This window comes from Amborella trichopoda, chromosome 8 (assembly GCF_054954075.1).
Source record: "Amborella trichopoda isolate Santa Cruz 75 chromosome 8, AtrichopodaSantaCruz75HAP2 v2.0, whole genome shotgun sequence".
Classification (NCBI taxonomy): Eukaryota; Viridiplantae; Streptophyta; class Magnoliopsida; order Amborellales; family Amborellaceae; genus Amborella; species Amborella trichopoda.
Window position 1 is genome coordinate 30,048,390 of NC_142343.1, and position 26,437 is coordinate 30,074,826.

Below are 26,437 nucleotides of genomic sequence, written 5' to 3' on the forward strand. Positions count from 1 at the left end.
TGCCTAAATTAAACAAGTAAAGCATTTCATCATTTGACTCGAATCATGTGAATGAGGCTAAATTCTAAATGCCCTACTTCTTCATCGTTCCCACTATTATAAAGAAGGCCAATTCAAAAAGTTTCTATCATATTTTCTAAGAGGCACTTGAGTTAATAAAATTAAAAATATATAAATTTTTTTTTTTTAAAAGTGTCGCTAAATTGCTAAGAATGTGAGTGATTTTATTTAACCATATAATTGATATTTTCACTGAAGAATCTATAAGTACTCCTGAACGTTTCTAAGAAGCATGAAATCATTGAAGGGTCAGTGAACTTTGGATGGTATGTCTGTGAGTTTAAGAACTCACATTTTACTTTTGGGCAAGCTCCCTATGCTTCCCTTAGAGCGTAAAACTTACATTATCCATTTTGAATGGAAGGCGGTGACCTCCATCACAATGTCATGTCTCAACATTATTTTTTATTAGAAATTATTTTAATACCAAAATTTTGGTGCCCACTCCTCTCTCAAACTCGCACGGGTAAAATATATTACCAAGAAAATAAAATGACTAAAATACCCCTAAAATATTCAAATGGTATTTTAGTTATTATATTTTATATAAAAAAATATTATTTCTTAAGTGAAATCCATTGAGAAGATAATACGTACCAAATTTCATATTCATACAATTTATAGAAAAATACTAAAAATCAAATACTCTTAAACGTCGAATCTAGATCAAACGGTGTGTAGCTCATTTAATCTAATTTGAACGACTGGAGGGAAGAGGACGCATGTATCTTTTACTGTGGGGAAAGTACAGAAACCTTTCCCTCTACGTTTTATCTTTTTTGGAAATACTATTTTAGAAAGACCCTAAAAGCGAGGTTAATAAAATCCTCCACAGCGTACCACTTTTTTCCCGGAAGGAAGTGTAGAGCATGCTCCCACAAGGGCGCACCATGCACACAACAAAATGCCTAGCCTAATCCCCACAAAAAAATATCATTTCCTCCATTCACTCCTTCAAGTAAAACCTATATTTTAGGTTACCAAAATTTTAAAATAACACCTTTTCATCGTAACTATAAACTTCCAAAAATCATCATCATTAAAACTTTGATTACATCATTTTTGATAAGCTATTCAACTCTATCAAGGGTCATACTCTCAACAAGGCCATAAACCGTCACATCTACTCTCACTACTTCCAACTATATCCATTGGGTCGAACACTTGCCCTTTTTTTAATGTTCTATATGCCCTAAAATTGAATAGAAATCATCAAACGTTTGGAAATTCTGATCTAATTGTAATTTTGTTTCTTTTTTTAAGTCACACCATGTTCACACACCCCAAATTTTGCAATAGAAAAATTCTCCTAAATAGCCCTTGGCCCCGGGAACTACACAGCATGCTCCTGCGGGAGGATGCTATTCGCACTAAAACGGCATACACATTGTCCCACAACCACTTAAGAGGTCACTTAGTGACAGGTAAGGTTATTTGGAAAGCAAATATTATCTCACAAATGAGGATAAGGAAGTTCAATTTCTCAAGTAATTTGAATATCAGCCCATTGACTAGTAAAAATAAAAACAAAAAAAAAAAATATCAGCACCAGCCACAAAATGAAATCCAACCAGTGAGTAATGTTTCAGTCTCCGGAAGAATTTCTTAGTGGCTGAAAACTGAATCTAATCTTTTTGCAACAAAAATAATACGCACGTTCTCATCACAGACCACATTCTCTTCTCTCTCTTACCCTTTTTTACCCAAACCAGAAAGAGTTTAAAACATATTCGGAGAGACTAGCTCTTAAAAGAGTAACAGAACGAGTTTTGAAACAAATCAAATTACAATAAAAGAGGAAACTACGAGAGATGTTGGATTATGAGGTAGTAACCTCCTACCATTGCAAAGCATGAGACTCCACTCCGAGCCACTCGCAACCAAAGTCCACGCAACAAGAACGCCCTATCTGAGGGCCGGATCCCCGCTTTCCTATTGATCCAAGAACCCAATGGTTTCCACTTAAGAAGCTTCCTCTCCATGGCTATATACTGTCCAAGAAAAACCAACCATTGGACTTACCCAAAAGAATGAAAGAAAACTCAACCTTCACTTGCCTTCATGTGAAACACTATTACATTCTTAAGAAAATAAATTAAGAAATTCCCACACAAAGAGCTAAGTTAAAAAATGATGCAACATGTTTTTCTTTTCTTTTGGTTGGCTGAAGTAAATGGAAGTCAGGTGTCTTTTAAAATGGAAATAGATGTCAAAATTGGAATAAAACATACTTATTTCACACTGAATAACCATGGTTGGAAGGTCTTGTTATCACAGCAAGCAGGAAAAATCCATGGTTGGTTATTAGAGCAAAGTCATTGAAAAATGATATGAAAGGATGCTAAAAAAATGAACATCAAAAAACAATCTGATTACCTTGGGTATGACTATAGATTGTGATCGACATCTAGCAGTGTCAAAAACATGGGAGGCGGCAGCAGCAATTGAACCAGAAAAACCAGCCACTAGACTAGCTGCCAATGGAGACACAGGGCCAACCTCATCCTCGGATCTGAGGAAATATGGGTAGAAGTAGAATTAGACCAAACCATACACCAAAGACTTCTATTAATCAAGTGTGAAATTCTTAGTGCAAACTGAAGAGCCAAAAGTATTTCCCATACACTATGGAAACAGTCTATAAGTGCAAGATTCAACAACAGATTCACTTGATACTTTCTTCAATATAATTTTTTTAAACAGAGAAGTTGTGGCAAAGACCTTGGGGGAGGGTCCATATTGATGGCCTTCCAATCAAGCATGATAATGTGAAAGAATTGCCAGGTTGAAAAGAAAAAACCACCAAAAATGGAATCCCGAAATATCCCTGAACGAAGACCCCTCCATAGTGCATTCCATCCTTCTAAGGAGACGACGCCCAGTGGACCTTTAATATAGCTCACTGAGGGAGGTTTTCCTGAGCCAGTCATTACCCATGGATACTCTTGGAGAGCAGTGGTCACATTCGTATGCTTGGTGGGAAGGGTGGATAAAAGACCAGTAATTTGATCCCATGTCCCCTTCTGAGCAATGTGACCATGAAGCAATTTTGTAACTAATGATGGTGTGCCTCTCTTTGCCTCAACAAACCTGGAAGTCGGCCAAGAAGCACACGCCACCTGCGTGCGAAGCTTAAAAAGCTCGAATGGCGTGTTTACGATTGATTCTAGGGCACCGGCTGCAAACCCTGCCAATAGAGCCTCTGATACAAAGACATGCTTGTTTTCTCGGCCGTCTGCAATGATATTGGGGAAGTAATGATTTTCAGTTGTGAAATGGAAGATAAATGAGCTACTTGAAAGTAACAAAAGTTAACAGAGATTTCACAATTGACAAGTCAACCACTTCCCTAAATATTGCAAATGGAACTTTCAATGGTTAAATGTAGGACGCTACAAAAGCATACCAAGATGGCCCAATAACATAACTCCAACAAAAATCCCTCACGGTTCGCTGCAGACATTTGCATCAGAGGAAGTTTTAGATAAACAATTTAACGAGAACTTTATCCAACATGCCACCATCCCAGTTACAGATAATTTGCCACAAAATTCCAAATTCAATGACCAGTCAAGGAAGTCTTTTTTTAAAAAAAATTATTGAGAAATAAAAAATTTCATCTCCGACAAATATGAAAGTTTCCATAAAAATGAGCTAGAGTAGTATTATGGCAGTCTACTAGACAAATTTGTGAAAACAAAGAGCAAATTTTTCAACGAATATCACTCATATACAGCTTGTGTGTTTGCATGTGCACCAAGGAGAGAATGGTGAGAGGTTCATAAATCCTCCTCTGCAGGAGTTTTTGATAGGATAAAAAAGTTTACTGATAGGGAAATCCCTTTGATTTGCTTTATATCAAAAGATAAAGGATAAGGAGGTTTTTTAGAAAGAAGTCGGAGTACACACACAAGAAAATTAGCAGGTAGCATATCGATGATAGGTCGCCCTTAGCATACCCACACTCTAGGATATCAGTTGGTCACATGTTGACTGACCTTGAGAACAGTGAAAAAATATTCTGGCTAAAAGAAACAAGTGAAGTGGACATTTATTATGAGTGAAAGAATTAAATGACCATGTGCATGAAATGAGTACGGTCACTTAAGGCATATGAACTGTACTTGTAGAGAGGGCTTGGGATATTTTATTAGGTGATTGGAGAACATAAATAATTAAAAAACAACATTCAAATGTTTAATAGAACTACGTTTCTTGAAAATTAATACCTTCATTGATTATAAAAGAAACATATGCAAAGCTCTTGCCTAATTTCCACACCCACAATTATAAATAGAAAAAACCAAACTTCAGAACAACGGGTACTAATCTGAATAGATGAGAACTAACTTCAATCCAACTAGCCTGCTAATTAGCCTCCACATACATGCCCTTGGGAATGTCAATACACCTAGGGGACACTAGGCCAGGAGTAGAAACAAGAACTTGGGTTTATCCAAAAACTAGGTTTTCTAAGATGCGGTAATTTTAAATCTGAGTTTTGGGTATATGTCATTTGGGTAGCATCAGGAACCAACTTTCATATTTCCACTGTTTGGAATCACCTATATGTAAAATTTGGGCGAGAAGAAATGGATCGTTGGAGAGAGAGTTGATGGGTGAGGTTGGATTTTCTAAGATTATCTGAGTTAAAAATTACCCACATTTTGGGAAACCCAGTCTGGGCTGGGTTTATTTTTCAACCAAAACAAGCTCTAAGGGGTAATTTAAACATCAGTTTTGAGAGAGAAAAAAAAAATATGCCAAACTGCCTTTACTCTGAAAATCTGAGTTTTTGACAAAAGGCAAAGTTTTTACCAGGATCCAAACAACCCCCTAAATATCTGTATATACTCCAAGTCTCCTCCATAAAATCATCAAGCCTCAAATGGCAGAGGCTTACAAACCCACTTCACCACATTCAAAGACTAGCTCTCGACAAATTTTGGTCTTAATAACAATTTCACATAATTGGTAATCCCCACCGAGATCAAAATAAGCTTCACAATCCATACGTTTCACTTCCCCAAGTGTTTGTCATAAGTAATAAAACGCATAAAAGTGTAAAAGGTAAAAGACCTACAAGGAAGAATTCGATGTTGTACATATTCTATTTCAGTTCCCATATTTCTCCCAGTTACATAGTGCTTTCTTAATCTACATGTGACCCAAGGCTTGATTTATCCTTTCATATACCATCAAAGTTTGTTATTACCTCTCATGCTGCCACGCTCAAAAACACAATGAAGGGGCACACATTCTTGTTCCAAGCTGTTGAGCTCATTAAGACAAGACTACTTTGACGTAAGATTGTTGTAAAATGTAAAACTTGACATTTCTATTGGGATCTTAAGATGTTCAAGCAGTGAACAAAAAATCCCCCGTCGACAAACCACCTAGGTGTAGCCTAGGTGGTGGATCTGGGCGGGCATGCCTAAGGTGGGTGCCTAGGAGGTCAAGGCGGGGGACCTAGGCAGTCTGGGCGCCCACATAATGTCATCCCTTAAATAAATAAAAAATAAATAAATAAATAATTCAAATCCACTCAAACAAAAGTAAGGCCTAGCATTGCCCCCCTTTCTCTCTCTATCTCTCTCTTTCAGGTCCATGTGCTCTCTACATATGAGAAGAAGAAGAAGAAGATGGACAAGTGTTCAATGTGCGGCCTCTCTCTCTTTCTCTCTCACACACACACACACACAAAGATACACATGGACCCCTATGCTCCCTCTTTACACGTAAGAAGAAGAAAAAGAAGAAGATGACCTCCAAGTGTTCGATGCGAGGTCCCTCTCTCTCACAGACTCTCTCTCTCTCTTCATGTCCTCCAAGTGTTCGAGACATTTCTCACAAATACAGATCCAAAAGAAAAAAAGAGGACAATCTTCAAGAATTTCATGCGAGACCTCACACACACACATACGTGCGAATGCACACACACACACACACACTAAACACATGCACACACACACTTAATACATACACACACATTCACAAACACACACACATACAACAACATATGGCCCATACCCCAACCCCTTCCCTTAGGGCCGCCTTTGTGTCTTGGCGGCTGCCTTGGCCGCCTCCGCCTTTATGAACATCGTGTTCAATATTTCTCCTCGACATGAATGTATTTGTTTCATCTTAACATTTGTAATTTGTAGTAAGGAACTATTCTTTTGATACTATACCCTTTAATTCATTATATATTTCCAGATTTCTGTGAGACTATCTTAAATCCTAGATTGCTGCAAACCTGAAAACCTATATTTCATGTCAAGTTTCTTTGTTTAACTTAAAAAAATAGAATTGAAGCTGAGAGTAAAAGGCAACAAAGGTACAGCATAAAAGGTGCTCAACTCCTCCATAGTAAATTATGATAGTTTTTCATGATAATAATTTGCTTTAAAAATTTGAATCCCATATTCATCTCATGTTTAAGTTAAGATATATTCTAACTGAAAAGATAGAACCTAACACTTTTGAGTAGATGGCATTGTTCTTTTCTTGTTTCCATTTTTCTTTTCTTTTTCAGAGAGAGAATCAGTCCAATACAAAGTAAATAAGATCACATTTTCCTTTCTGCCATATTTCATGGCAGCCATATGAAGTAGATAAGATCACCTTATGCTTATAAATTTACATAATGGAACAGATAAATTCTAACTTCGATAGAGCATATCTGAGAAAACTTAACTTCCAGAGAGAACATAGATATATCAGACAGAAAGAGAACATACCCTTATAGAAAGCAGTCAAAAGTTCATAGGTACCAAATCTAACTCCGACAGATGGAATTCTACCTAGTGCGAACCACCCAAATCCTCTATACAGACCTGAAACATTATTAGGAGAAAATTCACCAATCAAATGACAGAAATAATGCAGTGCTACTACCAGAACCTACATGCATTAAAAAAAGCAGAAAACATTTCAAATTACACGCAAGCACCTCATTCAAAAATCAAGTTTTCATTAAAAATAATTAATGTTTTCATTTAGTAAAGGAAAAAATGAGACATAGTCATCTGACAGATTCTCCTATGTCACCAGAACCTTGATGGAATGGCAACATAGAGCTTTTATGGAACACCTTTTCTATCCTTTACTCTGGAGCCTGGACAGCCCCCTCACCCCTTCTCTTTTCTCTTCTTACTTCCTGTCTCTCTCTTTGTTGGAACCAAGTAAAGAAAAAACAAAAAAAAAAGGAAGGAAAAAAAATTCACTTGAAGGTATTTTTTTTCTTTTCGTTTCAGGGCTTCTGCCTTCTCTCTATTTTGTCTATGCCGTTTTGTCTCTATGTTCACATGTGTGCGCAAGTGTGTGGATAGTACACCCATAGTGCACAGAAAGTATCCGTGTTCCATATTTGACACAGAAAAACATGTGCACATCTTTGTAAAGTTAGCCTTTGAACCTCACCACTTGCTTGCAAAATGAAACATATCCAAGATTCTAAGCCTCATTAGTTTTTTAAGGAATGGGTAAAGGCCCTTACAAGACCCATTCATGAAGGAAATACTTCTTGATGAAATATTTAACCACTAGTTATCAGAATAAAGAAAAAAATGGTTAAAGATCATAAGTAGAAGAGAAATGCCGCAATGGTGTTTAGATACATTAGGGAAAGGTTTCTATACTTCCCCTACAGCATAGAAGATCCATGCTTCCCCTACAATCCAGCCATCCAATTTTGATCAAGAGAGCCACTCACCGTTAGATCTTTAGATCCGACGTCTCAAAGTATTTTATTTTTAGTTTTTTTATAAAAATTGTATGAATATGAAATTTGGTACATTTCATCTTCTCATTGGGGCGCACCTATAAAGAATGTTAAAAAATATTTTTCGATAAAATATAATGACCAAAATACCCTTTAAACTTTCAGGGGTATTTTTGTCATTTTATTTTATTGGAAATATATATATTTTTTTTCTCTCTAGTGCGAGTTTAATAGAGGATTGGACGTACAAAATTTGGTGTCAAAATAGTTTATAAAAAAAAATTTAAAATAAAATAGTATAAAGACATGACATTGTGATTGGGGCACTCTTAGCCCTTCATTCAGAATGGACGGCTGGATAAGGGGAAGTATATAAGTTTTATGTTGTAGGGGAAGTATATAAAGCTTGCCCAATACATTATCGTGATAAATTTCATATGCTACCTTGGTAGATCAAAGGCGAACATGAACATATTTACTTTGAGAAAACAGCAACGAGCAAACTTGCCCAAGAAGCTACCTGTGATTCCTGAGACACACTGAACTCTACCCAAAACTTGATAAATATCCAACTGCTGCTTAGCACCTGCACCAATCTGTCAACTAGTTATAGAATCTGACATGTAAAGACACTATTTCAAATTCAACATATATTCAGTTCAATTCGGCCTGATTTGAGTCCTATGAACCAAGATATCTAGTTTACACAATTCAAATTAAACTCCAGAAAAATTGACAGATGTAGTCATCCAAAAAGGCTGCAGTTTTCTTTACATACAAATGAGAACACTTAACATCACATTAACTCCCCAATTTGCACCACAAAAACTAGAAGTTGACAAATTACACCTCAATTATAGTGCCAAACATCAAAGTAGATAACATGGACCAAGAAGCCATGAGTGGTATTTTCATCCTAAAGAGCTCTACACTTCCACTGGTGCAACTCACCACAAACTGGCAAGTATGTGTCTCAAAGATGGTGGTGACGGTGTGATTGTCATCATGAAAATGCACTATGTATAATTTTCTCTTGGTTTTGTAACTCATTAATTTTTTGTTGGATTTGTCCTACTACTATTTCTTGTTTTAGATTATTTACCAGAGTTTCTTTGTTTTTTATTAAAGCCATTATTTGATTTATTTCTTTTAATTTGGGTTTTTCTATGAAATCAAACCAAACCTTATGGCTTTGAATTTCAGATTCTTTGCCAGAAGTATCCAATGATTTTATTGGATAGAGAAGGCTAAGGAACGGTGTCCCCAAGATTATTTCCTAGGCTAATCCTTTTACTATTATAAATGTCATTAGGAAGCATGCTCCGTTGTTACAGGCAGCAGCCTCAGAAAGTTCGTAATTAATTAGGAGTCTCTTCCCATTAGCTGTATTAAGCATTTGAGTAGTTTTATCAAAATATCTTGAAGGTACTAATCCCTCATTAATACAGTTAAGATCGGCTCCTGAAACAATGAGAGCAATAGCATTAAAACTATATTCTTTGGATACTATAGTTACTTTAGTATGCCATTTTTGGGTGATTACTTTATTTATCACGTTTATATAGTCTAATTGCTTAAGATCAGTTTTTTCAAGGAGATTTACATTTTCATCTTGTTCTTCTTTGTTTTCCTCAAACTCAGTCAGTAAATTTTATTGTACTGGATTCTCATACTTGATGTTTTCTAAGATAGTTACCCTGTTATTTAAGGTATGTATTTCTTCTTTCAAATTTTTAACTTCAAACCTAAGTTCAGAAATTGTAGTTTCTTTTTCTCCAGATATTCGTCTATTATTTACTCTTTCTAAGACTTGTTTAAAATCATAGCTTGGTTTCATCTCCTTGTTCTCAGGCTTTTCTTTAGTAAGGTATTTTACCAAAGCATCTCTTTTTTCTAAGGGGTCTTCAATTTTATCTATGATATATAGGATTAGATTTTGTTCTTCAGTAAGCATATTAAGACTCAGTCCTTGCATATCTAGTAAGGCCTTATAGTAATTGCACTTATCAGAATCGGTGTTTGTACATTCCTCCTCAGAAGTTTCACTGCTATCATAAATTTCGTTTATTTCATCTTCTGAATCTGTCTCTATCTGTGACAGGTTATCCCTTGAAGAATCATCTAAAAGTAATATTTGTTCTAATTGCTTCTTGAGACCTTCATCTGTGATTCCATTTATCTTTTGTTTTGTTCTGCACCTGTCGGCGAAGTGGCCATATCGTCCGCATTTTTTACAAACGGGAATTTTACTTCGTGTCCTATTTTTAGGATCACTGCTTTCTTTTATCTTATTATGCTTAAAATTTTCCTTTTTTTGCTTTCTATTATACTTCGTGTTCCTTTTATACTCATTTTTGTGTTTTTTTGAGTGGGTTTTCCCCGGAAATGGGTGATACCCAAATTGTTCACAGAAATCACCCATTTCTCTTTTTCCTGTGATTTTCTAGTTGTTTCCTAAGCTTAAGGTCAGTACATACATAGTTCAAGACCAGTGGCACAAATCTCATTATCCAATTTCCCCAAGGTGTAACTTTCGTAAGGGATCTCTTTTCCCCCATTTGCATTTTTGAGTCTTGTTTTTACCTTTTCTCTGAATAGAGCAGGTAGACCATTAAGGAATAGGGATTTCCAATGCACATCTCTGGCATCATTACGGGTTAATAACTGGGTATGGAAAACATCCTTATACCAACGGTAATGTGAAAGGTCAGGGCATCTGAGGTTTTCTAGTAGTTCCCTGGTTCTCTCATTCCAAACTGAGGTGTCTCCTATAAAATTAAGGGCAATGGTATAGATTAAGCTATTGACACAATTATCTTGTTGAATAGGTATTTCTTGTTTAATACCTTGATTAAAAGTAGTGGCTGTAGATTGTTTTTTTGCAGTAAGGATAGCATCTTTTTCATCATCTCTGAGATAAAAATCCCACCATCCTTTTAATTGTCCTGTAAATCCGTTTATTATGGATCGTGCAATATCAGGATCTCTATTACCATGATTGGCAAATGCTGCTGCATACATCACCACATGTTTAAGCAGATTCATCTTTTGGTATTCTGATAGGGCATCTATATTCCATTCTACAATAGACCTTCTATCATATTGCACTGCGTTTGAAAATATATCCTCTTCATACTGTAGGCGTACAGGAGAAGGGCGAGGATAGTACATCTTGGTAGTTGCAGTAGGCCTGGTTTTGGTTCCATAGCTGATCCTATTTATTTTAGAAGAGTTTTGTGTTTCTCTAAACATCTCTTCTAGTTTAAAGATCTCTTCATTATCAAGTTCTTCTAGCATATTAGCACCTTGCGCATTTGTTGTATCTTCTCTTTTTTTCTCACTGATTTTGAGGCTAGCTAATCTATTAGCTAGTTCTTCATAATATTCATTTTCTTCCTAACTTAAAAAGTTTTAGAGATAGGAATAGATGGTTTAAAAAGGACAGGTTTAAGAGTCTCCATAGGAGGGCGGACTTCTCTGGATGTAGATGGTTTTGTTTCCAAATTATTTCTATTCTTGTAGCTTGTTTGCCTAGGCTTCGAAGGAATAGGTTTATATAATTATTTTGTTCAATAATGTGATTGAGACTTTCCAAATTCACAGGCTTTTGCAGCATCCCTTCCTCTTTGGGAGCATAGGTCTGCTTATATGGGACTGCCCTAGATTTGGCTAATTCCACAGCTGTTTCCGGAGGATGGATACTTTCAATCTCTCCACTACGTGTTTTATATACCTTATAAATTTTCCCTAGGACTGCAATAGTACCATCATTCCTATATATTTAGGAACATATAGGTTATCCGGAAATTTTTTATTTTTTGAGTTTAAATAGTATTTCAACCAGGTAAAAAACCTTATATTGATTTTGTTTCTGTCATTGTTCTGATATGTTCATCATCTAATTTTTTTTTTAATGGTTTACTATGCTTAAGAAAGTTTTCTCTAATTCCTTGGTTTTCATTAGAATAGAAATCTTTTCTTAAAAGCTCATAGTTAATTTTAAACTCTTCTTCTATGTGAAGCATATGGACATTCCCTTCAGGGATATTTGACTTATATCCCATATCAGAGAAAGTAGGTCCTATTGATCCATCAAATCCTCCTTCATTTGTTGTAGGAGGAACATTAATCCTATAAGTATGGTGACAGATTAGTTGATTTTCTAATTGGTCCAATCCTTCAATAATAGGCCCTTTTTCTTCATTACTTTTCTTTTCATGCTCAGTTTGAGGTACAGAAGAGAAGGACATTCTAGGTGGTTGCCTAGGAATCTGAGGGGTTCTATTTTGATCTAGAAGAGTTTGAAGTAGAGGGGAGAACCGTATCTCAACTCTTCTTTCGTCATATTGTGTTATTTGGCTTATGTTCTGGTTTTGCACAGGCCTTGGTGGTAACACACAAGGTAGTGTCCATTTTTCAGGTAACTTAACCTGATCCCAACAAATTGTTTTAAGGGTAATAAGATTTGATTTCTCGACATTAGTCAGAAAAATAACTATTTGTCCTTTGGTATCAATTTTTTTAACAATAGGACAAATAGTAGTCATAGCTTTATAACAAACTCTATAGGTAACAGCTATGTTTTGAAACCCGACATCCATGTCAAATCCATTGGTTAACAAATTTAAAGTTAAAACTTTCATTATGTTTGGGTCAGTTAGGGAAATAGAGAATCCTGGGAAACAGTTAAAGTAGACAGGTCCTTCACACAAACTGGATTCTACCGCTCCTAATAAGGAATCCATAAACTTTCTGTGCCTACTATCTCTGAGGCAAAGTAAGATTGTTGTTTGTAAACCTGATCTTGTCACGGGTTTTATTCCTATTTGAACTAATCCGATATTGAGATAATTATATTTTCTTTTCCTAATATCTTCTATTCTGGATTTAGTCAATAGGCTAACAATAGTTTCAGTACTAAGAACAGACACTGTTTTTTCTTCAGTTTTTATAGCATAGTCACTCTTAAATTAAAAAATTCCTTTGATATAAATTTCAGAAGTAGAGATTTTTGGAATATTCCAATTATTTAAATCTCTTTCGATATTGGTTATGATAATTTCTTCAGTATTTTTAACAGTCCTTCCTGATGAACTAGATTCATTATCAGACCTTTGTGAACTAGTTCTGAAAAGCTTGCCATCGAGTCAAGAGTATGGCTACCTTGTGAGTCAATAGAGTGATTACACACTCGAGTCAACCGAGTCAATGGATTTATGGCCTCTTGGGCTCTGACCACGACTTATGGCGACTTATGACGGCTTATCACTAATACGACTTTAAGGCTTGTCACTAATCAGACTTTGATGAACAATTTTTTAACAGAACTTGGACAGAGTTATGATATAAAACTGTTTATCAGGGTAAGATCATATGGCTTTGATACCATTCTTAGTGCGTCAAGAGAAAATTATGCAATTCAAAAATAGACTTGAAAAAGAAATCTGTGTTGATATACCAAATGCCTTTTGAGAAAGAAAGAAACATAAGGTAGAATTACCATTTAAACCAGACTTCAATGAAAAATTTATTCCAACAAAATCTCGGCCTATTCAAATGAATAGTAGGCTTCTAGAGATTTGTAAAAAAGAAATACAAGAGCTTCTTGATAAAAAATTAATCAGACAATCATATTCTCCTTGGAGCTGTCGGGCGTTTTAGGTAGAAAAGGCTTCTGGAAAAGAAAGAAGAGCCCCTAGGTTGGTTATTAACTATAAACCCCTAAACAAAGCTTTAAGATGGATAAGATATCCAATCCCTAATAAGAGGGACTTACTCAACAGGCTTTTTAAAGCCCAAATATTTTCTAAATTTGATATGAAATCTGGTTATTGGCAAATACAAATCATGGAAAAGGATAAATATAAGACTGCATTTACGGTACCTTTTGGACATTATGAATGGAATGTAATGCCGTTCGGCTTAAAAAATGCCCCCTCTGAATTTCAACACATAATGAATGACATTTTTACTCCTTATACTCAATTCACGATTGCATATATTGATGATGTTTTAGTCTTTTCTGAAACTATTGACCAGCATTGGAAACATTTAACAATCTTCTTATAAGCAATCAAAGCAGTAGGATTAGTTGTTTCAGCAAGAAAAATCCAACTTTTTCAAACAAAAAATAAGATTTCCAGGACATACTATACAAAACCAGTCCATTATCCCAATTGATCGAGCAATAAGCTTTGCCGAACATTTTCCTGATGAGATTAAGGATAAAACCCAACTTCAAAGGTTTCTAGGTAGCCTAAATTACATTGCTGATTTTTATAAAGATCTGGCAAAAGATTGTGCCTCTCTTTATGACCGTCTAAAAAAGAACTTACCAGATTGGGGGGAGGAGCATGCCAAGGCAGTAAAAAGAATAAAACTGAAAGCCAAAAAGAGCTTCCATGTTTAGCAATTCCAAATCCCGAGGCTTTTAAAATAATAGAAACAGATGCCTCTGAGATAGGTTTGGAGGAATTCTTAAACAAAGAATGCTAGATTCAAAAAAGGAACAACTGGTAAGATTTATGTCTAAAAAATGGAATGAAACTCAAAAGAATTATTCCACAATTAAAATAGAAATTCTTGCAATCGTGTGCTGTGTTCTAAAATTTGAAGATGATGTATTCAATCAAAAATTCCTGGTAAGAACAGACTGTAAAGCAGTAAAGGATGTACTAGAAAAGGATGTAAAAATCTTGGTCTCAAAACAAATATTCTCAAGATGGCAAGCCATCCTTGCAACTTTCGATTTCGACACCGAACATATTTTGAGAAAAACAAATTCTTTGCCTGACTACTTAACCTGTGAATTTTTGCAGGGCATCCAAGGGAAAAAACCAAGCCAATACTAGGGGAGAGACCTCAAGGAAAGTCAGAGAAAATAGCCCCTCTATAATAAAAGAGTTAAATCAAACGTCAGAATACAGAGATAAATTCTCCCTATATTACCAATAGACAATATACATAAACATCTTAATCCAGATGCAAGTGCAAACATATATTTATTGAATCATATGCATCCCAAAGATGAATTCAAGCCCCCAATATTTTATGAAACGATCCTTAAAGAAACAGGATCTATGGAGATTGTGCGCAGATATAGAGGGCATGATATCATTGCCTATTCAAAAATTAGAATAAAAAAAATCCTGGCTTACAAAGATTGGGGATTTGATCCTCTTAACCCACGATATTTTCGGAATGCTTGCTCTAAAATCAAGAGTTATAATTATTATGATTATATCGAAGCATGGGAAAAGATCTTAATATTACAAAATAAACAGAATACCCATAATTGGTTCATCTTGTTTAGGCTTAATGAAGCCATAAATGAATTACCTACATGGTTTAAAAAGTGGATGCTATACTAGGGACCTGACCCAGATATCTACCCAAAACAATTGAAATGCTCTTTGTCTAAATTTGAGGCAGCCAATAGAAACTGGTCTAAACTTGAGACCATGGTTCGTTTTACTATCTTATATGAGATCCCCTGGATCCTCAGATGGTCTTATTCTATAACCGAAGATGATGAATCATGGGATTATATCCCACATCTGGAAAGGGTAATTCAAATCACACAGTGGGATAGTTTTGAAATTAAAGACTTAATTCCAGAGACTATTAAAATAATAAAATTAAGGTTAAAACACTTGATAATCTTCATCCAACTGGAACAGCCTCATACTTAAGGCTATTACAAGCAGAATACCCAGAACTTTCAAAGGAAGAGCTAAAAAGTAAGGTCTTGACAATGCTCGACGAAGATGCAATGTCTATCTCAGAAGATCAGAACTTGAATGGTGATGATAGTGCAGGGGTTTTACACCCGATAAACCAATAAAGAAAAAGGTTTTTCGAGCCGGCCGGACTCCATCATATCCAGGACACGTGGCCCATTATCGACAAATTACTGCTACAACCGACGCTGCCGACAACCTACTATTCCCACCAACACCTTTTTCTACTTTAAAGATGCCAACGAATCTACTTTCTAGATTAAAGCTACCGACGAATCTACTTTCTCAAAAAGCATCTAAATATGTGGACGATAGAGATAGAAGACCAGACTTCATTTCGTTTTAAGTCCGGTAGGAATACCACCTATAAAAGGGCGTTCTTGGGTTAGAGGAGGGCAACTTTTCCCTCTTTCCATCTTTCTTTGCTTTCTTCTCTCTTTCTCTCTCTCTCCCTCTCTGGTGTGAAGTTTGCTGGTTTTGGGTCAGGTGTGGTGTGAAGTTTGCAGGGGTTTTTCGTCAATTTATGTAAGTGTTTAACTGGTTTGGTTCATCAGTCTATGTACTGTATACTGTTGTCTATGTAAGTATTCAATTTGCATCTATAAGTTTGCATGGTACATCTTATTTGCTTGAATGTATTTCATCTTATATCTTTCTATAATTCCACTTGACGCACTAAGAATTGCATAATTTCCGCTTGACGCAATAAGAATGGTATTAGAGCCATATGATCTTACCCTGATAAACAGTTTTTATATCACAACTCTGTCCAAGTTCTGTTAAAAAATTGTTCATCAAAGTCGGATTAGTGACAAACCTTAAAGTCGTATTAGTGATAAGCCGCCAAAAGTCGTGGTCAGAGCCCAAGAAGGCCATAAATCCATTGACTCGATTGACTCGAGTGTGTAATCACTCTATTGAGTCACAAGGTAGCCATACTCTTGACTCGATGGCAAGCTTTTTCAGAACTAGTTCACAAAGGTCTGATAATAAATCTAGTTCATCAGGAAGGACTGTTAAAAATACTAAAGAAATTGTCATAGCCAATATTGAAAGAGATCTAAATAATTGGAATATACCAAAGATCTCTACTTCTGAAATTTATAGCAAAGGAACTTTTGAATTTAAGAGTGACTATGCTATAAAAACCGAAGAAAAAACAGTGTCTGCTCTTAATACTAAAACTATTGTTAGCCTATTGACTAAATGCAGAATAGAAGATTTTAGGAAAAGAAAATATAATTATTAGCTGTTACCTATAGAGTTTGTTATAAAGCTATGACTACTATTTCTCCTAATGTTAAAAAAAAAAGTTACCAAAGGACAAACAGTCTTATTTCAGACTAATGTCAAGAAATCAAATCTTATTACTCCTAAAACAATTTGTTAGGATCAGGGTAAGTTACCTGAAAAATGGACACTACCTTGTGTGGTACCACCAAGGCCTGTGCAAAACCAGAACATAAGCCAAATAACACAATATGACGAAGGAAGAGTTGAGATACGGTTCTCCCCTCTACTTCAAACTCTTCTAAATCAAAATAGAACCCCTCAGATTCCTAGGCAACCACTTAGAATGTCCTTCTCTTCTGTACCTCAAACTGAGCATGAAAAGAAAAATAATGAAGAAAAAAGTATCTATCAAAATCAATAGGGTCCCAGCACACAGGTAGCCCTATACTAGTGGACGAAGAGTCTTGCTTCGGCCAACTACACCCAAAGGTCACAAGCAAGAGTTCCCACTAGTGCTATGCCTGATCTGCTCAGGGCAATGGCTTTGATACCATTTCATTCCCGATCTGGCCGGCAGTAACCCCGGACCCAGCTCAAGCAGCCAACAAAAGGTACCTATCAAAACCAACAGGGTCCCAGCACACAGGTAACCCTACACTAGTGGGGGGAGAGTCTTGCTTCGGCCAACCACACCCAAAGGTCACAAGCGAGAGTTCCCACTAGTGTTATGCCTGATCTGCTCAAGGCAATTGCTTTGATACCAATTCATTAACAAATTTAACAAATCATTACGTCGGGAATACAATATCATATGGCTCTGATACTTTTGAGACACTCATACGATCACAACCTCTATGACACTCATACGGTCACAACCTCTATGACACTCATAAGTCAACCTCTATAACACTCATACAGTCACAACAGGTTTAAGAAGAGAAAGCCCTCTATATTAGCACCAAAGGAGTTAATATGCTAGAAGAACTTGATAGTGAAGAGATCCTTAAACTAGAGGAGATGTTTAGAGAAACACAAAACTCTTCTAAAATAAATAGTATCAGCTATGGAACCAAAACCAGGCCTACTGCAACTACCAAGATGTACTATCCTCGCCCTTCTCCTGTACACCTACAGTATGAAGAGGATATATTTTCAAACGCAGTACAATATGATGGAAGGTCTATTGTAGAATGGAATATAGATGCCCTATCAAAATACCAAAAGATGAACGTGATTAAACATATGGTGATGCATGCAGCAGCATCTGCCAATCATGGTAACAGAGATCCTGATATTGCAAGATCCATAATAAATGGATTTATAGGACAATTAAAAGGATGGTGGGATTTTTACCTCAGAGATCATGAAAAGGATGCAATCCTTACTGCAAAAAACCAATCTATAACCACTACTTTTAATCAAGGTATTAAACAAGAAATACCTATTCAACAAGATGATTGTGTCAATACCTTTATCTATACCACTGCCCTTAATTTTATAGGAGACACCTCAATTTGGAATGAGAGAACCATGGAACTACTAGAAAACCTCAGATGCCCTAACCTTTCACATTACCGTTGGTATAAGGATGTTTTTCATACCCAGTTATTAACCCATAATGATGCAAGAGATGTGCATTGGAAATCCCAATTCCTTAATGGTCTACCTACTCTATTCAGAGAAAAGGTAAAAAACAAGACTCAAAAATGCAAATGGGGGAAAAGAGATCCCTTACGAAAATTACACCTTGGGGCAATTGGATAATGAGATTTATGCCACTGGTCTTGAACTATGTACTGACCTTAAGCTTAGGAAACAACTAGAAAAACAGAAATCACAAGAAAAAGAGAAATGGGTGATTTCTATGAACAATTTGGGTATTACCCATTTCCGGGGAAAACCCACTCTAAAAGACACAAGAATGAGTATAAAAGGAATAGAAAGTATAATAGAAAGCAAAAAAGGAAAGATTTTAAGCATAATAAGATAAAAGAAAGCGGTGATCCTAAAAATAGGACACGAAGTAAAATTCCCGTTTGTAAAATATGCGAACGATATGGCCACTTCGCCAACAGGTGCAGAACAAAACAAAAGATAAACGGAATCACAGATTGAGGTCTCAAGAAGCAATTAGAACAAATATTACTTTTAGATGATTCTTCAGGGGATAACCTGTCACAGATAGAGACAGATTCAAAAGATGAAATAAACGAAATTTATGATGCCAGTGAAACTGCTGAGGAGGAATGTACAAACACCGATTCTGATAATTGCAAGTGCAATTACTATAAGGCCTTACTAGATATGCAAGGACTGAGTCTTAATATGCTTGCTAAAGAACAAAATCTAATCCTAGATATCATAGATAAAATTGAAGACCCCTTAGAAAAAAGAGATGCTTTGGTAAAATACCTTACTAAAGAAAAGCCTAAGAACAAGGAGATCAAACCAAGCTATGACTTTAAACAAGTCTTAGAAAGAGTAAATAATAGACGAATATCTGGAGAAAAAGAAACTACAATTTCTGAACTTAGGTTTGAAGTTAAAAATTTGAAAGACGCAATACACATAACAGGGTAACTATCTTAGAAAACATCAAGTATGAGAATCCAATACAAGAAAACTTACCGACTGAGTTTGAGGAAAACAATGAAGAACAAGATGAAAATATAAATCTCCTCGAAAAACAAGATGAAAATATAAATCTCCTTGAAAAAACTGATCTTAAGCAATTGGAATATATAAACGTGATAAATAAAGTAATCACCCAAAAATGGCATACTAAAATGGTAGTATCCAAAGAATATAGTTTTAATGCTATTGCTCTCATAGATTCAGGAGCCATTCTTAACTGTATTAATGAAGGATTAGAACCTTCAAGATATTTTCATAAAACTACTCAAATGCTTAATACAGCTAATGGGAAGAGACTCCTAATGTTAGTGCGTCAAGGTTATAACCTGACGCACTAACAATAGGACATACAGCTATGTCCTATGGTAACAGGTTATGTCAGTAAGTCCTAGGTAACAAACTTATGTCTATGACTAGGACATACAGTTCTCCCCTCTACTTCAAACAGGGAAATTATATCCTGTTGTGACACGTGCTGCATAGAGGGAAACTTTCTCTTCTATATGACTAGGAGATAAGGTTCTCCCCTACTTATGAACCATTTGGGTATTACCCATTTGTTCACAATGAACATAAACTTATGTCCTAGTTCAAACTCTTAAACCTGTCCTCTATGACTAGGACTTACGTAGTGTCACAGAAATGGGAGACCCGATGAAGTGTAACCTCTTAATCGGGTCTCAAAATTGAATACAGTATGTCAACCTGATGTCCTAGTCATACAGAAGAGAAGGCCCTCTATAAAACTCTGCTGTTATATAGCTTGACTAGGACATACTATTTTTGGAGTTTCTCTTGTGACACGGGCTGCAGTAGCCTCCCAAGTTTTGGTTGTTTAATGTATCTTCTTCATTTATTAACTAAAAAGAGAACATGTAAATTAAGTAGTCAATTACTCTTAGATCAAAAACTTCTAATCATATTCAATCAGATGACCTCCCATTTTCTGATCATTTACAAGATCGTTATGCTTGTTAACAGAGAATGGAAACAAAATTACCATTCTCATATAGTTAAAATTACCGTTGGATCTAAAAGCTCACAGATAGCTTATTAAAGAGATTGGTTTCGATGAGTAACTCTAACCGCTGCTCATAAAAAATGCATCTCATATTTATTATCTTTCATTTAAAAATGCATCTCATATTTATTATCTTTCATTTAAAAATGCCAATAACAACATAAGACACAGAAAAGGACAGATTCGCCTGAATCGCAGAGAATCCCACAATTAGCTTAGCACAAATTGATATTCAATGCAAACAATAAAACATGAAGGAAAGGAATACAAAACATATATCACAACATGTAAAAGACTAAAAGGAAAAGGAGTACAAAACACATATCACCATGAATGGATTTTCAATCAGCAAGCTGCAAGGCATGCACAACCAATTTGGAAATTAGCTCAACCATATTGTGCACTGCTCTTTCTTAAAGTTTCATTGATGTTATCGCCATCATAATTTAATTTAAGTGGTTGAAATGCTAAATTCCAGCTTCCAGTAGATAAGTGCATTCCTAAATTACCCACACATGTATGCATGTATATCCCACCAACCTCAACAATAACTCAAAGTACCAAATGCAACAATCCTTTGTATATGTATCAATGTATGCAATGTATAAAAAAAGTAAAATAAACATTGAAAATAAAAAAATAAAAACACTAACAGGGATCTGCATATAGCAAGTCCATAATAGGCTATGCTCCCCTTAAAACTCCTAAACCATACGGAAAATATCTTAAAAAATTAAATTCAAAGAAAAATAAGGTACCATGCATACATGCACACAAAAAATAATTATAGGAAATAGGAACAGGGTTTACCTGGATTAGAGTTTTGAGGGTGTCTAAAGGGTAAGTAATGGCAGTGGCAAATGTAACTGAACCAGCACCAGCAGCCAAGTGTATTGGAAAGCCACCGTTTCTTAGAAGCTCGTCTATAGTCATTTTGGATGTTCCTCTACGATCGGACTGGTTTTGCTCAAAATGGGTAGTTGTAAACCCTAAAAATGGCATTTGCTCAAAATGTATTTGCCCTAAAAATGGCATTTGGGATGCCTATTGTTTCTCAAAAGCTCCTCCATAGTCATTAGTGCAGTTCACCAACTACAATAGCTGGTATTCCTTATGATGCTTGCACAAGGCAGAAAACCCCGGAAATGGTATTTGGGGTTTCTCAGAAAACCTTAGAATGGCATTAGATGACCCTGGAAAATAAGAGGGAAAACTCAAGGTTTGTAGATGCTTGACTTCAGATAAAGCGAGAACTTGGTGTTAAAAGCAAAGACTAACAATGGTTTTGCTGCTGAAGTGTACTGTGTAGCATAATCCAACAGGAAATGTTTTGGTAAGGTTGCAGCCTTACCTGTTGGGAAGTGTTTTGATAAGGCTGCAGCCTTATGCTCTGGAAGCCTTTGATACCTCTTTTCCCATGTCCCTCTCTCTCTCTCTCTCTCTCTCTCACACACACACACACACACACTCACACACACACACTCACAAAAAAAAAGATGGGGTCTTGACAGGAACATAAATCTATTGGAATTAAGACTCAAAGAAGAAAAACAGCCTCTTAGGGCACAAACACTAAATAACATATAATTCTGAAAAAAGGTTTGACTTCAAAAGAAACAACTGGGAATGCAGGAACGAACCCAGAGCTCCATTTTCTTTCTCAAAAAGGTAAACTTTCAAATAAAAAATGGCTTTAGGAGAACAATCTCCACACACTTTCATCTTCCCAAAGATTAAGTCTTACAGGAAAGATGAATAAAGAAGAAGCAAATGTATTTTGAGGAACAAACCCAGCAAACTATTTTCTTTCCTAACAAACAAATGATAATGGTGTGAACGAATAAATTTGTCTAAATTTGACTATTTAGGAATATATCCAACATATATGGGAGAGTAATAATCAGATAATTAACAGAGCAAATAACTTTGTTAATATTGTGTAACCTGGTGTTAACAGAACACTCTGTAGCAATTTCTCTGATTATTAACAAATACAAAACACAGAATTCTTCAATTAATGGGATTCAGGGGTGCCCAACACCTTACCAAATGAAGAAACTATTATTTACCCTAATTTCCACCATTTTTCCTGGAAGTAGAAGACCTAGAAAAATGCTGGCTAGAACTTCCATGACGATCATAAATGATTTAAAGAGACCAACCAACAACAGTAGAAGGAAATAAATAAAAACCTCTCATAAACCCTAAAGCCTGTTTAAAATGAAACCCTGAAACAAGTACCTGTGAACAGCAAGATAGAGAGAAGATTGGGGAAAAAACTACAGATGATTAGAGAGAGAGAGAGAATTGAGAAATGATGAGAGAGAAACCAATGGATGCCCTATGGGGTGGTCTGATTACTGCAACATCGGACAGCCATATTTTTGGCATCTATGGGGCGGTCCGATGTTACAAACATTGGTTGCCCTTTTTATAGTCCTTTTTTAAGGTCCAAGCTTTTGAATTTCAGACTGTTTAAAAGATTTGCTAAAATATAAAAAACTATGAAAATGGCAATCAGATGTTTTGTAACATCAGACCACCCTATAAAGAAGTCTGATATTGCAGTTATTGGACAGCCCTACAAATGGGGCGCTTCACTAAGTTAGACATAGGACTGCCCCTTAAATGTCAGAAAAACAAAAAATAAAAAATAAGTTGTTCGATGGTTGAAATGAATCGGCCATAAAATTAAAAAAAATAATAAAAGTCAAGCGAATAAGACCTCACTGTAAAATTACCAAACTTCTGGACCAAAAAGTAGATTCGATAATTTTACATAAAATTCCCTAGGTAAGATGAGTAATGGTAAATAATGGTTAATTTGAAATATTTTCTATATCGGGATAAGGTGGGTATGGTAAATAGTGGTAAGATAGGTAATGGTAAATAGTGGTTCATTTGGGTAAAAACGGTAAGATGGATAATGAGAAGTTATTATTCAGAAGACATCACGAGATGATGAAATCCAACCCTCCACCCAAAAATTAGAAAAAAAAAATATGATCTCAATACCTTGTCCTGACCACCAACATCTCAAACAGTGAAGCTAATGTTCTTATACTCGAGCATCTCCACATTAAATCCTGACCAACAAAAGAAGTGGAATAAGCACGTCACAGCAGAACAAACCAAAAGCTTCTTCCATTTCGAAAGCATGTTAATAACTTATCACAAATCTGAAATCCATCAGAGATAAAAATGCAGGTAAATCAATATGCCAATAACTTTCATAAAACAATACTAATAAAGGAAAACAACAACAACAACAATGTTAAAAATAATGATGATTGTGATTATGATTATGATCATGATGACAATGATGATCTCATGATCATAACAACCTTGATGACAACAACAAACTTTAAAATCGAGTGTAACTTTTTCAATTCTTCTTGTTCATATCAAGAGAAAATAGAATATAAAAGGAAAGATATCAAGTAAGTGGCCTAGACCAATTACTGCTCTGACTCTGTTACATGGTTCAGATATCAACATTTCCTAGCACACCAGAAAAGAAGTCTACGCTGAAGATCATAGACACATGGATAAGAATACATCTCCATTAACTGTTCAGAAGTCTGATCCAAATAAATACAAGACTTTTGAGCGAAACCTGGGAATGACAAAGATAACAGGACAGTGAATCGGGCTGTACTATATCATCAGGGACTTCAACAACGTATAATCACGAGGAGAGGGCAGAAGCAATGAGATACTTTTCGGCCCGTCCCTTCACCATATCTCGCAGCACAAACAACCAACGCAGCCACTCCTGAATGGATATGACAGATTCCAAAGAAGTAAAAATTGGAAAACCTCGTACTTCAGGACTTTTCAAATAGAGTTTCTAAAGATAGTTTCAATTATGCAGCTGAACACTTTGATCCCCTGTAAATTGCATGCATCTCCAAGGTTTTGGGCATATGTCGAAGCAAGTGCACAACACGTATATCTGACACCTTTAAAACTGGGACAGTTTTGCTTCACTTTTTCTGTTAAGATTTTACTATGAAAATCTTAAAATGTCACTTAAAACTCCCCCATCCCACTCCTTCTAAAATGATCTATGAGTGTGTCATGTTTGAATGGCCATTTTAAGTTTGCATTTCTGTGTCGATGTTGGATGCTGACACTTGCATCCATGTCCTTGTAACATAGCCTAGATCCAACAAGATCGATAAATCATTGGACTATATGCAAGAGATGAGTAATAACGACTTTTTTGAGAACCTCCATATTATGCAAGGAAAAAGTTTATTGGTGGGTATAAACAAGTGATTCAGAAGCTCCAGACAAAGCAGTAGGAGTAGTAAATGATCTGGGCAGCCTAGATTAATCGCAAAAGGCAGAAATCAGAATGCTAAAGACATAGCCACTTTTCCATGAATCCTCAATCAAGGGTTTAGTTGGAATATGGAGTACTAGAGTACAATGGCTTCAGGATTCTTCCTCACATCAAAAATAAAAAGGAAATGTCATAGCTCAAAATTCAAGACTGGCCATAATAACTCATGGGAGAATGAGGATACTTTCAGAAAGACAGTATCCCCAAGTGAATGAATACAAATCGACAGTATGAATTTTGAAAAGCCTTCTGCATAAGAGCAAAATATGGTTAGAAAGAACCTTCCTTTTTCATAGTTGGAGAGAACCTTTGTTTAAGATGAGATCCAGAAATGCGTCTAAGGACGGAGGCCAAGGAGTTATACCCACAACAAGCCCCATTAGTAGCTCACGTGTATCAGGGAGGGGAGCACTTGTTGACAGCAGGCATCACAGCCCTAACATGGAGCTTAGAACAAAGAAAATGTACACAAATGTAACCCAAACTGGAAAAATCACAAGAAGAATAACTCAGCATGTATCAATAAGAAAAAAATGCTTTACATTTTGTCACTAGCACAACCCGGTGCATTACGGTAAATGACATTAGACATCACATGGACAGAAAGAGATATGTAAAGATCAGTTAGACCATATATATGAAACTTTAAACTGTGGGGTCCCACTTTACTCAACGAAATACTGTAGTTGGGAATGTTTAAGTTCCGAATTTCCCTTCTTTTAGGGCTCATTGGGTTCCTGCGTAACAGTTTTCATATGTAAAACAGTTTTCATTGTGCAATTTCACGATAATGAACAAGCCAGTTTTCATCGTGCAATTTAACGATAATGAACAAGCCCCACTATAAAAATCACATAATGCCTTATGCTAACTGCGCCCTATATTTAAACTTCACATACACACAATCATGTCTCACTATATTTAAACTTCCAACAAGAGTAGGCATTCTGTAATTATGATTTCAATATCTGGGTTGCGCATACAAATACCATGATATTTATCTTTTCAAGGGATTGAGGAGACCAAAAAAATACTCAGGAAACATCTGAGTAGAATATTTCTAGTTTTAGGACAAATTTGAAAAAACAAAAAAAATTCAACAAACTAATTGTGCAATTTCATGACAATGAACAAGCCCCACTGTAAAAATCATAAATGGCTTCTATACAACAAGAAAAAACCAGTAAGATATAAAAGAGGAAAAATACAAAAAAAAAAACGCCACACCCACATTTTCTACAGAGAAAATGGTGCTTCTATACTCAATAAAATAAGCCAAAAATAAAAAAACCATAAATTTCCATGGGAAATCATAGAAAAAAAAAAGGTTCGCATTGGTAATTAAAAAAACCAGCACCATCTAGAGGGAAAAAAGAGGAAAATCACAAGAATAGAATTCACACCTTGTTGAAGAAGTTGAGGTATTTTATATGGGGGTTCGTATGAGCGAAATCCTACCTTGTTTGGTGAAGAATCTTTACACTATGATAGAAAAAAACTAGCAAAAAAATAAAAATAAAAGAACACCAACCAAAAAAAAAAACCCTTACCATGTTGAAGAAAATGAAAGTTGAAAATGGATCCTCTCTTGAAGAAGATGAGGTGTATTTTATGAGGCTTGGAAATGGATCCCCCCTGTGAGAGACGTTGCAAAGGGTTGAGAGAGTGTAGCGAGGGAC

At 35.7% G+C, this 26,437-nt stretch overlaps 1 protein-coding gene across 14 annotated transcripts; it reads right to left on the bottom strand.

Annotated features, from left to right (window-relative positions):
* Positions 1 to 1,493: 1,493 nt before the first annotated feature.
* On the bottom strand, positions 1,494 to 26,437 carry LOC18423663 (uncharacterized). 14 transcript variants are annotated; one of them, XR_016060823.1, is made up of 9 exons: positions 26,309 to 26,437; positions 23,426 to 23,496; positions 21,221 to 21,603; positions 8,304 to 8,379; positions 6,801 to 6,896; positions 3,467 to 3,513; positions 2,782 to 3,295; positions 2,437 to 2,572; positions 1,494 to 2,051 (listed from the first exon to the last, which is right to left on the bottom strand). XR_016060823.1 is itself a non-coding variant. In XM_088873933.1 (9 exons), exons 6-9 carry the CDS (start codon positions 3,483 to 3,485, stop codon positions 1,863 to 1,865), a joined length of 858 nt encoding a protein of 285 aa, XP_088730059.1. In that variant the 5' UTR covers positions 3,486 to 3,513; positions 6,801 to 6,896; positions 8,304 to 8,369; positions 21,221 to 21,603; positions 23,426 to 23,496; positions 26,309 to 26,437; the 3' UTR covers positions 1,494 to 1,862. The 14 variants fall into 14 exon arrangements, 13 of the variants coding, with proteins under 13 accessions (XP_088730059.1, XP_088730062.1, XP_020530479.1 ...); XM_088873933.1 differs by having other exon boundaries at positions 8,304 to 8,369; XM_088873936.1 differs by lacking the exon at positions 21,221 to 21,603 and adding an exon at positions 25,123 to 25,205 and having other exon boundaries at positions 8,304 to 8,369.

What these genes read in the sequence shown, in the direction of transcription:
- LOC18423663 (XM_006828261.4), bottom strand. Translation starts at nt 21,445, where the DNA reads ATGCCATTTTTAGGGCAAATACATTTTGAGCAAATGCCATTTTTAGGG. An exon ending in GTGTGTCTCAGGAATCACAG is followed by an intron (nt 6,897 to 8,303) that starts GTAGCTTCTTGG and finishes ATAATGTTTCAG; the next exon opens with GTCTGTATAGAGGATTTGGG. An exon ending in AATCTATAGTCATACCCAAG is followed by an intron (nt 2,052 to 2,436) that starts GTAATCAGATTG and finishes TTTCTTGGACAG; the next exon opens with TATATAGCCATGGAGAGGAA.